Source organism: Garra rufa, chromosome 15 (assembly GCF_049309525.1).
Source record: "Garra rufa chromosome 15, GarRuf1.0, whole genome shotgun sequence".
Taxonomy (NCBI): domain Eukaryota; kingdom Metazoa; phylum Chordata; class Actinopteri; order Cypriniformes; family Cyprinidae; genus Garra; species Garra rufa.
Genome location: NC_133375.1, coordinates 13,554,027 through 13,570,620, shown reverse-complemented (window position 1 = coordinate 13,570,620; position 16,594 = coordinate 13,554,027). Strand labels below are relative to the sequence as shown.

The 16,594-nt window shown below is 37.5% G+C and overlaps 1 protein-coding gene across 1 annotated transcript in view; it reads left to right on the top strand.

Annotated features, from left to right (window-relative positions):
* The first annotated feature begins 482 nt into the window (after positions 1-482).
* LOC141286696 (uncharacterized) overlaps positions 483-16,594 on the top strand; it is a 56,989-nt gene continuing 40,877 nt past the window's right edge. Inside the window, exons 1-4 of the mRNA XM_073818776.1 lie at positions 483-772; positions 6,927-7,020; positions 13,858-15,163; positions 15,398-15,467. Of these exons, the coding sequence (XP_073674877.1) occupies positions 13,866-15,163; positions 15,398-15,467 (1,368 nt within the window). The 5' untranslated portion in view covers positions 483-772; positions 6,927-7,020; positions 13,858-13,865. The remainder of the gene's footprint in view (positions 773-6,926; positions 7,021-13,857; positions 15,164-15,397; positions 15,468-16,594) is intronic.

Below are 16,594 nucleotides of genomic sequence, written 5' to 3'. Positions count from 1 at the left end.
TCAGTATTGAAATCAAAGGAATAAATTAGATTTTAAAATACATTCACATAGAAACCAGTTATTTTAAATAGTAAAAATATTTTACTGTTTTTACGGCACTTTGGATCAAATAAATGCAGGCTTAGTGAGTTAAAAAAAAAAACATTAAAAATCTTACTGTTCAAAAACGTTTGACTGGTAGCGTACCTGTAGGCTATATAAATGTGTGTTTGCCTTTGTAAAGTAAACTACTGCATTTGGTCTTACCTGACTACAGTATATGGGAGTTGTCACGTTCGCACTTCAACCACGCAACAGGGTTAAAGGAAAAGAAAACTCTCACGTTCTCACGTGACCAGTATCCTCTCTCTAATCCAGTTTGTCTCGGCCTAGTATTTTATCATCCTCCACAAGGAGGCGCAAGGACTCACTCGCCCCCTCGACACTGTCCCAGTCTGGCGGACCAAAACAAATCCTCCATCCTTCCGTGCAATGCGATCCCACACCACCTTCCGGCTCTCTCAGCAAGTTAGTGTGAGCCAGCCTGTGATAGTGTTCATAGAAAGGCTGAAGTTTATTGAGAGGTACAGGTGTGAGGAATGCTGTCCCGGTGCGACTCATGCGGGATAGAGCACCTAAATAACGAGCGACTCACAGAACGTTGACCCGCGATCAACAGGACGCTCGGTTCGGTATATCCCGACAGACAGCAGCGAGGTTTGGTTGAGCTCGGATCCCAAACAACTCACACACAGGTGGGGCAGACAGACGGATATTTGAAGTTGACGAAAAGGTGCGTAAAGTGAAACGTTGCGCTTCTACATGTGTATGTATTTCACCTGCTTTATGTCACGCTGCTTTTGTTGATCTCCGGACTAATGGGAATAATGAAGCAGGCTAGTCAAATCAGCTAACAAAGAAACTCACACGCGAGCTATTTACATTTCTTACCATTACAAAATACCATGGTAACCAACATTTACGCCAAAGTTACTTAAAGTATTGTTACTACAGCAAAACTGAAGTTTTCTTCTTACGTTGTTAGAAAGGACCATAATAGAATATCAGGTAATTTAATCATAAGTAGCTCTTTTTTTTTTTTTCTTTGCAACCTTTTATTTTTGTATTTTAAGGGTCACCATTGTATAGATAGACATTTCTATAAAGCTCGAAATACCAGCTGCTAATGTTTTCAGAATAAGCTTTAGTTGAGTTTTACTGTAGCTGTTTATTTCTGGGAGTTGTTAATCAAGTTTTTCTCCAGTCTGTCAAGCTGTAGATCTATTGTTATGGTTTGTGATTTTGTTCTCTGTAACATTGTATGCAGGTCTTACAAGTTTCTCAGTCAGCTTTGCTCTGTCTTGAAACATTTGCACACACAGTACGTGAGTTGGTCTTTAAAGGAGACGGTATCCTCTGCACTGCTGTTTAGGGTCAGTTAGAGTTTTTTGAGTGCTTTTGATCAGCAAGGTTGCTGTAAATTCATCTAAAGTGAATGGGAAAACATTTGTAATGTTACAAATGCTTTGTTTTTCATAAAAGAATTCTGAAAAATCACAAAGATATGATACAATAATAACAATACTAAGAAATGTTTCTTGAAAAGCAAATCAGCATATTAGAATGATTTCTGAAGGATCATGTGATCATGTGAGTAATAGCTGAAAATATGGCTTTGTCATCACAGGAAAAAAATACATTTGAAAATATATTAAAATAGAAAACAGTGACTTAAAAAAAATCACATTATTACTATTTCTAACATATATTAATTGCAGCCTGGCTTGAGCATAAGCAGCTTCTTTCAAAAACACATTTTGAACGCTAGTGTATGTGTTCAAGCTGTTGATAAAAGTAAATTCAGTTGAATCCTAATGAATTTAACTGAATATGACATATTTATATACCTTTTCACTTTCTGGCATGCACATTTGTAACCCTGGACCACAAAACCAGTCATATGGGTAAATATTTTGAAATTGAGGTTTATACATAATCTGAAAGCTGAATAAAGGAGCTTTGATTGATGTGTGGTTTGTTAGGATAAGATAATATTTGGTTAAGATACAACTATTTAAAAATCTGGAATCTGAGGGGGACAAAAAAAATCAAAATATTGAGAAATAAACTTTAAAGTTGTTCAAATAAAGATCTTAGCAATGCATATTATTAATCTTATTTATGATAGGAAATTTATAAAATATCTTCATGGAACATGATTTATACTTAATATCCTAATGATTTTTGGCATAAAAGAAAAATCGATAATTTTGACCCATACAATGTATTTATATTGCTACAAATATACCCATGCTACTTAAGTCTTTTTTTGGTCCAGGGTCACAATCTTTTTGTGATCCCACTTTCCCAGTAGTCTTTCTTAGCAGGTGTGCTTTAAATGATTTTCTGCTGGTGATTTACACACACACACACACACACACACACACACACACATATACATACGATGAATGGCGTCATCTGTGTGTTTGTGTTCAGGTGATGAGCTTCACGTGTGTGTGAACTGACGTCCTGCCAGTACTGCTTGGAAAGTATTTTCCCTCTGCAAAACTGGCTGAACCAGAGTTGAACTAGTTGTGCGTACACACACATTGAAAAAAAAAAAATACAGGAAACAAAGTGGCATAAAAAGACTTCAGGGCAGTCAGTTGGTCCTTGCCAACTTGGGTTCTTGCCAGCTTAGTTGAAAGATGCTAAAATTATACAAAAACCTGTTTCTGTCGTAGTGTGTCAATCACCGGTGCTCACTACTGTTTTTATAATGATTTTTATTTTATTTTTATGGACACAGAAGTATTCAGTTGGCCTTGTAAGCAGTTTTAAGCTTGTTTGTATTTTTTTTAATAATTGTTTGTAGCTCAGAGATTTTCTTTGCAAAGTTAGCTGGAAAGAGGGTGAGGTTAGAAGAGTTGTTGTTGAGTTAGAACCGCTTCCATGTAAAAGTACTGAAAAAATTTTAACTTATAATTTAAAGTGTAGATACTTTGTCCGAAATATACTCAATAAAAGTCAAAGTATCTTACCAGTATCAACAGTGAAGATTTATCACATTAAACCAACAGTTCACCAAAAAATGAGAATTTGCTAAAAATTTACTCTCAGGCCATTCAAGATGTAGATGAGTTTGTTTCTTCATCAGAACAGATTTGGAGAAGTTTAGCATTACACACCTTGCTCACCAATGGATCTTCTGCAGCGAATGGGTGCTGTTAGAATGTGAGTCCTAACAGCTGATAAACACACAATAATCCACAAGTAATCCACACAGCTACAGTCCGTCAATTAATGTCTTAAAAGCTGTAAGAAGCATTTACCATTAAGGCGTTTTAACTTTAAACCATCGCTTCTGGCAAAAATACCGGTCAGTAATCCATAATTATGCTTCCTCCAGTGAAAACGTCTATTAATCCACCGACATACTTGTTTGAAACCGTTTTGGACTGTTTTTACTTGTAAACAGTGCTTGATCTGTGCATATTTCTCTCCTGATTCAGACAACACAAGTTTTTACTGGAGAAAGCCGTATTATGGATTAAGGACTAGTATTTTAGTTGGAAGCAATGTTTTGAAGTAAAAAAATGTCTTAATGATGGATAAAAATAACCCTGTGCAGAAGTTTACACCCCCTTGATTCTTAATACTGTGTTGTTACCTGAATGATTCACAGCTGTGTTTTTTTTTTTTTGTGATAGTTGTTCATGAGTCTCTTGTTTGTCCTGAACAGTTAAACTGCCTGCTGTTCTTCAGAAAAATCCTTCAGGTCCCACGAATTATTCGGTTTTCCACCATTTTTGTGTATTTGAAACATTTCCAACTATGACTGTATAATTTTGAGATTCATCTTTTCAAACTGAGGGACTCATATGCAGCTATTAAAGAAGGTTCAAACGCTCACTGATGCTCCAGAAGGAAACACTATGCATTAAGAGCCGGGGGTGTAAACTTTTGAACAGAATGGAAATGTGTACATTTTTCTTAATGAGCCTAAATATAATACATTTTTTCATTTAGTACTGGCCTTCAGAAGCTACAGAAGATAGTTCCATGTTTCCCAAAAGACAAAATAATTTAATGTTACCCTGATCTTCATTCAAAATTCAAATATTTTCACCCCCGACTCCAAGTTTTTTCCTTCTGGAGCATCAGTGAGTGTTTAAACCTTCTGTAATGGTTGCATATGAGTCCCTCAGTTGTCTTGAGTGTGAAAAGATAGATCTCAAAATCATACAGTCATTGTTGGAAAGGGTTCAAATACACAAAAATGCTGGAAAACCGAAGAATTAAGGCAAGTTTGTCCTTAACAATGGTTAATTTAACACAGTTACAATAAACTGCTGTAGGACAAAGACTGTTGTGAGACTGATGAGATGTCTCTTTACAAGCATTAATGACCATACTTTCGGCCAATTACCTTTTACTTAGGTAGTGACATTCACTGTAACATGAGGGGTGAGCTTAGTAAGAAAGTAATTAATTTTATGATGATAGATTTACGTCATGATCAGTGGCATGTGTACCTTGAACTTTGAGTATTAAATTAAACTGAAAAGAATACAAAGTGACATGGGTGGTGTACATGGTGTACGTTCCTACACTTTTATGTTATTATAAATTAAAAATTAAATTTTTGAGGACCTACAAAGGATACTTTACAGTACACCCCTGCTATGTTTTTTTCTTCTTCAAAAACTGGCTAGGATTGTTGTGTTTAAGACTGGCTAATTGTAAATAACCTGCAAGCATGTTTCCTGATCATTTTTCTTTTTTATCTCTCTGTATAGGGCTCCTAAAACCATTAAATCTTTATTGTATTGAACAGTAAATTCCATTTGATAACTACACAGTGAGTAATGTCTGTCTTTTATATCGGTGTGAACCCACGTTGCTTTTTTCTTCGGCCACTCCTAGTTGAAAAGCACGTTTAATAGCCATGATATGATTTTCACAGGAACTTTGGCTGCTTCTTTGAATGACAGTTGTTAATTTAAGCTCTGTGAAGGACAGCAGTGCTTGAGAATTGTTTTCTTGTTTATCTTTCACTGGAATCTGATTTGATTGAGTGAATTTTTACAGCCTTTATGTTCCTGAAGCTTGACTGTATGTTTGGTGCTTGTTGTACATTATTGACATTCACATTCCTTATTATAGTAATGTGAAAACATGAAAAAAAAAAACTTAAAATTTAAACATGAATAATAATTATCTTAAAATAGGCTGAAAAAAGGAAACTTTTTAGATTTATTATTTAAACACTACCAGTCAAAAGTTTTTGAACAGAAAGTTTTTTTTTAAGAATTCTCTTCTACTAAAATTTAGAATTTTTTACTATTTAAAACAACTGTTTTATATTAGAATATTACATTTTACATTTATTCATTTAGCCGACGCTTTTATCTAAAGCGACTTACAATTGGGAATACAACAAGTGATTCATCCTAAGGAGGCAGATCAACATATATTTTAAATATATTATACAATTATAATAATAATTAATTCCTTAATTCTTCGAATATATTTTAAAATTTCAAAGCTGAATTTTTAGCATCATTACTCCAGTCACATGAATCTTATTCTAATATTCTGATTTGCTGGTCAAAAAACATTTATTATTATTATGTTAAAAACTGCTGAGTAGAAGTGTTTTTGTTTTTCTTTGATGAATTGAAAGTTCAGAAAAACAGCTTTTTTCTGAAATAGAAATATTTTGTTCATTATAAATGTCTTTATCATCACCTTTAAAGCATTCCTGCTAAATAAAAGTATTAATTTCTATAACCCCCCCCACCCCCCATTTTTCTATTCATCAAAGAATCCTGAAAAAAAAATTATGTTTTAAATATTAATAATAATAATAATAAATGTTTCATAAAACAGCAATTAAGCATATTATAATGATTTCAGATAGATCATGTGACATCATTGTGATGCTGAGATTTAGTTTTAATCACAGGAATAATTAAATTTTAAAATATATTCAAATATCATTTTAAATAGTAAAAAAATTCTAAATTTTGCCTTTTCTCTGTACTTTGGATCAAATACATGCAGGCTTGGTGAGCAGAAGAGACTTCTTTAAAAACATCTTACTGTTCAAAAACTTTTGACTGGTAGTGTAGATATTATATAAAGTACTTGTCTATAAAATGTCTTTTTTAAAGACACATTATATAACATATTATGGCCTTTGAGGTGTCAGATTCGCTGCTACAAAGAAACCTTCCAAGTTTCAAGATTTGCAGTGTGACTTAAGTGCTTCTAACTTGAATATGGAGGTGTAATGATCTGTTTTAAAGTGTCTAGGTTAATGGCTAGATCATGTTTGTGTGTAAATGTGTCTCTGCGGGATGCCAGAAAAACGACTTCCCTAAACACTCTGGTTTTGAAGCTGTAGATATTAAACATTCCAGCTGCGGAGGCGTTTCCTGTCAACAAGCGACCGCCAGTCCATGCACTCCGACCAGGATCCTCCTCCTTTCCTTCCTTCGCAGGCGTTCTCCCTCTTTCTGTTCGCCGTTCCCCCTGCTTCCATATCACTACTTCTGTCCCCCTTGCGCAACCACACAGCTAAGATTTCACTACCGGAGACATATCAGATGTTTTGGTTTGCTTGGTAATCTGTACATGTAGGTCAATCGTGCTGGTAAATATCTGGCTTCGATCCGTGTGACTGCTTTGTGTGTGTTCATTTGTTTGTAAAAGAGAGAGATCAAGCCTTGTTTGCATGTTGCAAAAATTGTGTAGATTTCGGATGCGCGTTTGTTAGTTTGAGTCAGTGTCTCAAAAGTCTTTGTAATAATCTTATTTGACTTTTAACAAGCTGTACCATTCACAACAAGTTCACATGTGCATATGTGTGCATGTCTGGAGACACTGATACCTTAGTTGTGCAGAAGTAACGGTGTCTGACCATGCTGTATTCCCTGCAACAGAGTCTGGCTCCACCTCCTCTCCATATGATATGACATCACTCTGCGGTTACCACAGAAACCAGGGCTCCACTGCAGACGGTTGACAGCCAAGCAGGTGAGTTATTATTGTGGTGTTGGAAAACTGCAGACAAAGCACAATTTAATAGCTGCAGCATGGCAAACGCATGTGCATTTACACAGGCATGTGAATGTGTTATAAATCATGCTTGCTTTCTGTGTAAAATGCAAGTGTGTGTGTGTGTTGTGAAAGTCTGCGTGCCCGTCTAAGTGTGAACACGTGTTTGTATTAGCGCGCAGCTTCCAAGAGCGACATGTGTATTGCATTAGCAAATATGGCTCTTTGGATCCTCCTGTGAATTCCTTTTGTTTGATGTGTATTTGCCTGTAGTAGCAGGATTTTTACGCACAGCCCCAGTCTCAGTCTGGACTCTTAATTCAGCAAATTGATCCCTCCCTCTTGGGCAATGTCCAATCATGCTGATTTAATACACCCATACGCACACACACACACACACACACACACACACACACACACACTCTCACGGCATGATTAATGATGTGTCAGTAAGGCGTTCGATGCTCTTGTGAGCTCTGTATCTGCCAAGGCAAAGTCCACAGAAGAGGGTTAGAGAGTGATTTTCTTCAGCTTCATAGACACACCCCACTACAACAACATTTCTGAGAATACTGTGCTTGTTTGCAATATAAAATGATAGTGCGGTAATTCCACTCAGCATGTTGGATTTTACACAGTGCTGAAGCTGGCGAGTGGTATTGACTGACTACAGACTTTTCCCGCCAACTTAAAGGATAACTATTGCCAAAATGCAACCTGGGCTGTTTTTTTTTTTTTTACTGAAAACGATACAAACTTATATCTACAAGCATAATTACGACAAACGAGCCGTTTTTTGAGATTGACCGTGATTTAGTTTTGTGGTCAATGGCCGGTGAATGGGAGTACTAGGGGCATAACTTTGAGCGCATCAAAATCGATATTTTTACAACACTAAGGCGGCTCGAAACACCATGAAACTTTACTCGAAGTATCGCCTGGGTCTCTACACATGAACTTGAGCATTGAGAACATTGTTTGTGTACACAGAGTTTACTAAAAAGAAAGTTTTTGAACAACTCACTTTCACTGTTTGAGTTTCCGCTCGCCGCCGTCTTGCCAGTCAAGAGGTGTCGATCTCCGAATGCGAGGATGGATGGCTCCTAAAGCATATTTCCATATAAATGCACGGCTAATTCGTTGTTTTGTCGCAAGTGAAAAACAATATTAACCTTCTAGTTGTAAAAAGAGCCTCATATAAACCTAATATTTCGTCCTATGGAGTCCATTCATTCGCATTCGGAGATCGACACAGCTGTGAGCGGAAACTCAAACAGTGAAAGTGAGTTGTTCAAAACCTTTCTTTTTAGTAAACTCTGTGTACACAAACAATGTTCTCAATGCTCAAGTTCATGTGTAGAGACCCAGGCGATACTTCGAGCAAAGTGTCATGGTGTGTCGAGCCTTCTTAGTGTTAAAATATCGATTTTGATGCGCTCAAATTTATGCCCCTAGTACTCCCATTCACCGGCCATTGACAACAAAACAAAATCACGGTCAATCTCAAAAATGGCTCGTTTCCCGTAATTATGCTTTTAGATATCGTCACCTTAGAATTATAAGGTTCTATCTGCATTCTGAGCACTTTCGAGAAATTGAGCTTCAAAGTTTTTGCGTTCCATAGACTTCTGTAGACAGAACCATTTTTGTTTTCTAAAATAAGGCCCCAAATGTACATAGCTTACAAAAGAAACCTCAAATAATGTAAATAAGTTGTCACAGAATAAGAATATGTGAATAACTCAATTTTGACAAAAATGTCAGATAGAACCTTATAATTCTAAGGTGACGATATATGTTTGTCTCGTTTACAGTAAAAAAAAAAAAACAGCCCAGGTTGCATTTTTGCAATAGTTATGCTTTAAAGGAAGGTTCACACTGAAAGCTAAGCTGTGATAAGTCAACTGGATATCATTTCCAGTGAGAGCCCGGGATTTCTGGTGATAGTTGGCAGTGAAACAGTGTTGAGCCGAGGTTGACTTTATGGAAATGAGCAGTGAAGAGATTTGGCAACGAAATGGAGTGAAGACAGTGATCGTTAGCAAGATAAAGTTGAATACCTGACGACGTTAGGGCTAGGTGTCATTAAAAATTTTTTGGTACCAATAGCTTGACTTCTATACCAGTTCCTGAAAGATATATTTTTTTCAATACCAGTTTTAGCACTGGTTTTCTTACTTGGATATTTTTGTCTTGTTTCTGGCCAAAATATTTAAAAATTCTTAAATCAAGAAGGATTTTCTAGACGAGTAAAAATTATTTTCTTGTTTTCAGAAAATACAAGTCAAAATTAAGTGAGTTTTTGCTTAGAACAAGCTAAATAATCTGCCAATGGGGTAAGAAAACAAGATTATTTTTTTACCCCATTGCCAGATTATTTTGATTATTTTAAAACATGTTGACTTCTTTTTTCTGAAAACAAGAAAATAATTTTTACTTGTCTAAAAAATCCTTCTTGATTTAACAGTTTTTAGATATTTTGGCTGGAAACAAGACACAAAAATCCAAGTAAGAAAAGAAAAGTTTTTGCAGTGCACATCGGTGCCAATGGCCTTGTGGTTGTGCCAATACAAAGCACGACTGTGCTTGCGGCGACCAGAGTTTGATTCCTGTCTCGAGGTCCTTTGCCAGTCCTGTTCCACTCTCTCAATAATTTCCTGTCATTTCTGTACTGTCCTATCCAATAAAGCATAAGAGACAAAAAAACAAGATTACATTACACATTACCCCCAAAAAATACTTATATTTTTTAAGCTTGTTGACTCAAAGACTTGAGATCTTCTGAGCCACTGCACAAAGGAACAAAATGTGACCAACACACACACACACACACACACACACACACACACACACACACAGACACACACACACACACACACACACACACACACACACACACACACACACACACACACACACACACACACACACATGTTTGTTTTTGTGAATTGTGGGGACATTCCATAGACGTAATGGTTTTTATACTGTACAAACGATATTTGCTATCACCCTACACCTTCCCTACACCTAAACCTAGCCCTCACAGGAGACTGTGCATATCTTTACATTCTCAAAAAAACGTATTCTGTATGATTTATAAGCCTTTTGAAAAGTGGGGACATGGGCAATATCCTCATAAGTCACCCTCTCCTTGTAATACCTATGTCATACCCATGTTATTACACAAATTTGTGTCCTGATATGTCACAAAAACACACACACACACACACACACACACACACACACAAAAATAGTTTTTATAAACTTTAAAGGGGTCATGACATGAATTTCCTTAATTATTTTAATATGTTCTTTGAGGTTTACTTATGTTAATAAATTATTTTGCACAAAAATCAAATATGTGAAAAAAATGATTATTTTCAACCCTCATTGACTCTATGTCTGAAACGAGCTGTTTTTAAAGGGGTCATATGTAGGGTTGGGAATCGAAAATCGATTCCGATTCTGGAATCGGATACTTAAGATAAAGAATCGGATACTTGTTATAATATTAAAATTTCGATTCCTCGTTTCGATTCCTGGTTGCATTTTTTCCATCTAGTGATCTGCCAGGACCTTCCGCGCGTGCAATCTGCCAGGACTTTACGTGGTAATGTAAACATCAGTCGAAAAGATGGATCACGGTAAGCGTTTAAAAGTGTGTCTACGCTTTGTAAAAACCGAAGACAAATCTACCGCTGCACGCAAACTTCATCTTAGAGATCTGCAAGGGACGGATTTTAGTCCTGCGCTCGCCCACCTGTAATAAAATAATATGTTGCAAGCTAGCACTGAAAATAAACATGTTTAATATATTAATGTTTGACTTTTGTGTTTGTTGTTGTTTTTTTTTTTTTACTAAATCGGAATCGAAACTGGGAATCGAAAAGAATCGGAATCGATAAGTGGAATCGGAATCGAAATCGATAAAATTCAAACGATACCCACTCCTAGTCATATGATGTTGCTAAAAAGAGCATTATTTTGTATATTTGGTGTAATGCAATGTGTTTATGTAGTTTGAGGTTCAAAAAACACAAACTGTACATTATTGTTGCTCCTCTCTGTCCCACCTTTCTGAAACGCTTTCATTTTTGCAAAACTCATCGTTGATGGAAACCGAGGTGTTCTCTGATTGGCCCGTTATCCGGTGCGCTGTGATTGGCCAAAAACCTCAAGCACGTGACGGAAATGTTACACCCCTTACCATGCCGTTTCTTGGCTCGACGAGACAGAAACAATAAAACCCATTATAAACGAGGCATTTGTTGCATCCAGTGAAGACATAACTACTGATTAGAATGACTCATACTGTCTTTTTACGCGTTGCGTCTTGTCACGCCGCGTAAACATAACACCATGTCTGCATTTTTGATCGTAGAACGAGAAACAACAAGCACTACTCTATACTGCTCAAAGCTCGCGTTTGAATAGTCAATACTGAATTCTTTAAATATGAAAACGTACTTGTAGGCCGTCAGTCAGAAGCGCAGACTGTCCTTGCAACATTGGAATTGCCCCACTTTATAGCCTTAACCCTTTTGTGCACACTTGGCATTGTAAGCTGCTCTCCCAGGTTCAGGAAACAGTCCTCCGTGAAATGCGCATCACCCTCTCGAACATTTGCGTTGTACTGTTTCAGAACAGTGTTGTAAATATAACTTAACCACTGATTTCTAGTTGTGTCCTCATTTAGAAGGCCAAACAAAGTGCTTTCGCAATGAAACTGCATCTCCACAACATGGCGGCTGCAACACTACTACAGCCGGTAAAAGTTACGCCTTCTTTCTTTCCATATACATATGGGTGGTGTTATGCTAATCTACTCACCCCGTGACGTGGACAAGTGGGGGCGTGTTTGAACGAGCCGTTTTAGGGAGTCTTAACTTTTATAATGAATATCTCTTTGGTTTTGAGACTTGAAGCTTTGCGACTTTACAGATCTTATGTATGCACAAACAGCTTGTAACACCCCAAAGACAAAGGAAAACAAGAAACTGCATCATATGACCCCTTTAAGGGGGTGTGTCCTTTAAGGCTTCTCAGTAATCGGCCACTGTTATCAACAGTATCAGTGCCCCACCCCCTCACTATTGCATGTGAGTGTTTTGACAACATGATCAAAATAAAACGGTCATTTCCAGACAAAGCATTATGAAATCATTTACTTACCGTTTGTGATGCAGCTGCAGTCAAATCTAGTAGCGCTTCATCTTTCAACAAAAGTTTCTTTGTTAACTCTCCATGTCACTGTGCCTCGTTTACAAAACAACATGCTGCAATCAATCCTCTGACACACTCCGGGATGCCATTAAAAATAAACTATCCACTTGTTCTATATGCTGAGATCCTTCTGGTATCTGTACAAAGATGAGAATTAGCTGTTTAAACCAAATGCGTCAAAGCGAATGTTCTCTATTTGTCCTTGACGACAGACTCAAGCGTGTGGACTCTGTCAGAAAGCGAACACACATCTGTATACTGTATCTAGTGTAGACAAGAGAGTGGCAGTGATTATAATTTCTATTTGCTTTTGATGCAACGTAACATTTGCATTCGACATATTCAAGCGATCAGCCATTAAGCTAGTGAATGCCAGTAGGCGGGGCCTATGGTGAGAAGAAGACTATTCATCGATGCCTTGCACTGGAGGCAGTGTTTATGCAAACGACTACACCCTGGTGACGTCACCTCACACCTTGGATCCAGAGAGCTGTTTTCTAAGGGTTATTACATAAATGCTTTTTTTATGATGAGGACATTTTAAGTTATGAAACTTGCAGGATGTATTGAATGCAAAGACCTCTTCTGTGTCAAAAAGTCAAGGGAAGTTTGGTTTCTCTTGTCATGACCCCTACAAATAGTTTTCAGTTGCCACATCTTTCAGGCTAAGTTAACACAAGTGCTTTTCATTTTAAAATGCATAACTCTGCCTGTGTTTTCTTTTCTGCGGTCGCTTTTCTGACTCAGAGAAAGCTCATCCGCTGCTCATATGTCAATCATATTATGCGTTCATAACCCGCCCTGTCTCTGAAGACAAACGCCTATTACACTTACGTGCTTAGTTCTGTAAACCCAGGAAAACATTTCTACGAATGAAACATGAAGCTAATGAACACATGATTAAGACATTATATGACTCGTATGTGATTTCTTTTTTTAATGAGATTCTGACTTTTCATAACAATACAGGATGTTTACATTAGAAATGCTGATCAGGTGTAGTTATTATTATAAAAATGCAGCCTAGAAGATATGGAATCTGAAAACTATTTGAAGTTTAGTAATGTAAAAATAAAAAAGGGTTATTGTGGCTTTTTAAAAAGGTTATTGCGACCATTCTGACTCTGTCTAAAAGATATGGAATCTAAAAAAATATTTGGTGTTTATTAAAACTATTTCCTTGCATTTATTTTTAGTTATAAAGTCAGAATTGCGTGATATAAACTCAATTGCGAGAAATAAATGCAGAATTTATATCTCACAATTCTGAGAAAAAAGTCAGAATTGCGTAAATTGGTGTTTTTCCTTGATGCCTCACCAGAGCCAATCACCATCACTTGATTTAGGCACATAATGCATGCTGCATGCTTATTGGTTCTCCGTCGTTGACAAGATTAATCCCTTAGGTATTGAAATTTGGTACCGAACAAGACACATGCCTAAAAAGTATCAAACTCGATATCCAGCCCTAGAAAGTTTTGGACTGCCTTTTACAAACTAACAGCCTAGTGATCTTCAGTTTTTTTTTTTTTTTACTGACAAGAAAATTTAAGTGATTGTTAGCTTACACTAGATTTTATTTTCTTGTTTCAGGTGGTGCGATGGCTGCCCAGGTTGAGGTTGATGCTGGGCGGCCATGTGTGGTTGGGAGTCGTCTGCACCTTAGTCCTCTCATAGACTCTAGCAACAAGAGCTTGATGGAGAGTTCAGGTGGCTCCCAGGGGTCACTTATTTTTTCCTCGGAGCCTAACAAACCTGTTCTGGGCCCGAAGCCTAGACTCACCCCAAAACCTTTCACTGTGGAGAAAAACACTACTATACGCCCCATTCTTGCTCCCAAACCACAACCAAAACCAAAACCTGAATCCAGTCAACCAGTTTCCTCCAAACCAGACCTGCCCAGCATACCTAAACCACAGCCAGCCAGTAAACCCAGTCTACCATCTGCCTACAAAACGGGCCCAAAGCCCAGCGGACAAACAAACAAACCTGTGGCACAACCCTTTAAACCAGCACCTACCATCGCCTCTACTGATTTCAACAAATTTAGAACAACCCAAACTGGGGACATGCTGAGAAGAACAAGCTTTGGAGCCACACCAGCTCGACCCAAAACCGATGTTCAGGCCTCCACTCCTGGTGCTGAATGGCCTTTTGCTTCTCGGAAAAAACAACCCGGCCCTTCAATCACTCGTGCTAAATCAATGGGCTTCCTATCAGAGATTGGACTGAATAATGAGGACACCAAAGAGGATTCTGTTGTCAAGGATGAGTGTCCTCCCACTGTTCTTCGCTCCCAATCTAAAGGTTCAAGACCCAGACCGGTTTCAGCTGTGTTTCTACCAAACCCTGCTAAGTCTGAGCCTCAGGTTGTAGCCCCTACACCTGCTCCTCGTTGGGGAAAAGGACGACCACTTTCATCTGACCTTACCTCAAAGTTTGAGTCAATTGGGCTGTCCCTAAACCGGCGACCTGCCAAGGAGGACGGCAAAGAAAACACTCCTGAAAAGCCAAAGAGTGTTGGAGCTGCAACTCAAGAGAAAGAACAAGGTGCTGAAAAAGCAGAAGGGCTAAATAGGCCCTCTGTGCTTGAGAACAGGACTCAAAAGATTGAATCGAAAGACGAGGACTCCAAGAAAGACTCTAAACCTGAGGATTCAGGAGGTAGCAGTATAAAGAGACGCATCAGCCTGCTCTTGGACTCTTCTTCTTCGTCCTTCTCAGTAGCACGTGTGGATACTCCAGGGACTGAGCCTCGCTCACCTGTCTCTGATACTGATGGAGCAGTGGGGGTGAAACAGCGAATCAAAGAACTGACTGAAGAAGTGCCTACTACGCTGTCACCACCCCAGAAGCCACAATATAAGCCACGCACACTAGTATCTGACCGTACTAAAAGGTAAGGTCTAGTGGTTTTCAACATTACATACACTTGATTCTTAATACTTTGTTGTTATCTGATTGATCCACAGCTAGTGATAGTGATAGTAGTAGAGTCAATTGTTTGTCATGAACAACTGCCAGCTGTTCTTCAGAAAAATCCTTCAGGTCCCACAGATTCGTCGTGATTCACATTCTCTACTCTGAAAATCAAAGCTAGTATTTGTTTCTAATTAATCTGATTTGTTTACAGATTTGGGGCAGAGCTTGAAAGCCATGAGCCCAAAGGCCCCCAGCAGGTTGAAGAAGATGTCAGCAAAAAGGTATGTGAATGTGAACTACTGCTATTAAACATACTGCCATAAATAAAGCATCTTTGCAACGTGCCATAAGCTAGACTTTGTGTTTGAAAGTTTAGTTTTTTTATAAAATCGAATGTTTAATTTTTTTTAAACATTTTTTTAATCACCAGATCGAAATCAAAAGTACATCTGTTAAATCAAAATGTCATATGGGTCATTCCAGCTGGAATCATCAAATGTTCCCCACCTGACCCCCTCAGATTTGTCTGAAAAAAATCTATGTGATGGGTAATATGCCCAATAGATCATATACAAAATTGCATACTTTTTTTTTTCTTTACAAAAAAAATCATTTTTTTACCCCGTTTTGGCATTACAGTCTGAGTGACCATGTTCAGACTGAAATATCTCCAGAACTAGTTGTGCCAGGTCCGTGAAATTTTCGGGGCTAAGAGTCCTAGTCCAGAACTGCATGAATTACAACTCACAGCATTGTTACTGAATTTACACCTGAATGCTGGCCCTCTACTTTTCTTCGAAACTATTACTTTAAGGGTTTTCAGATGTCCATAGAAACCTCAATTTTCAAACTTGGTAAAAAAGCATCAAACTTGGTAAATGGTCTGATATGTACCATGTCTTTCACATCCTTTGACATCAGACAATAGAGTCTTATGGATGTTGAGATATTAAGGTCCAAAAATATTGATAAAATATCAAAACATTAGGATGGGGTTTTGCCTCATTTTTCTGTAATGATTTTCTTTAAAAATTATTACAGAAAAATAAAGGCAAAACCCCATCCCAATTTTTTGATATTTTATCAATAAGAACATGCTCTTTCAAAAAAAAAGTTTCATGGTCACACCTGGTGTCATTCATGGGAAATATTGCTCTGAACATTGCTGTAAATGAGGTTTTTCAGTTTTTGGACCTTAATATCTCAACACCCATAAGACTCTATTGTCTGATGTCAAAGGATGTGAAAGACATGGTACATATCAGACCATTTTTTACAGATTTTTTTGAAAACAGTACGCACAGTAGAGATGTGAAATTTTGTATATGATCGATTGGGCATATTACCCATCATATGAATTTTTTTTCAGGCAAATCTGAGGAGGTCAGGTGGGGAACTTTTCCAAAAT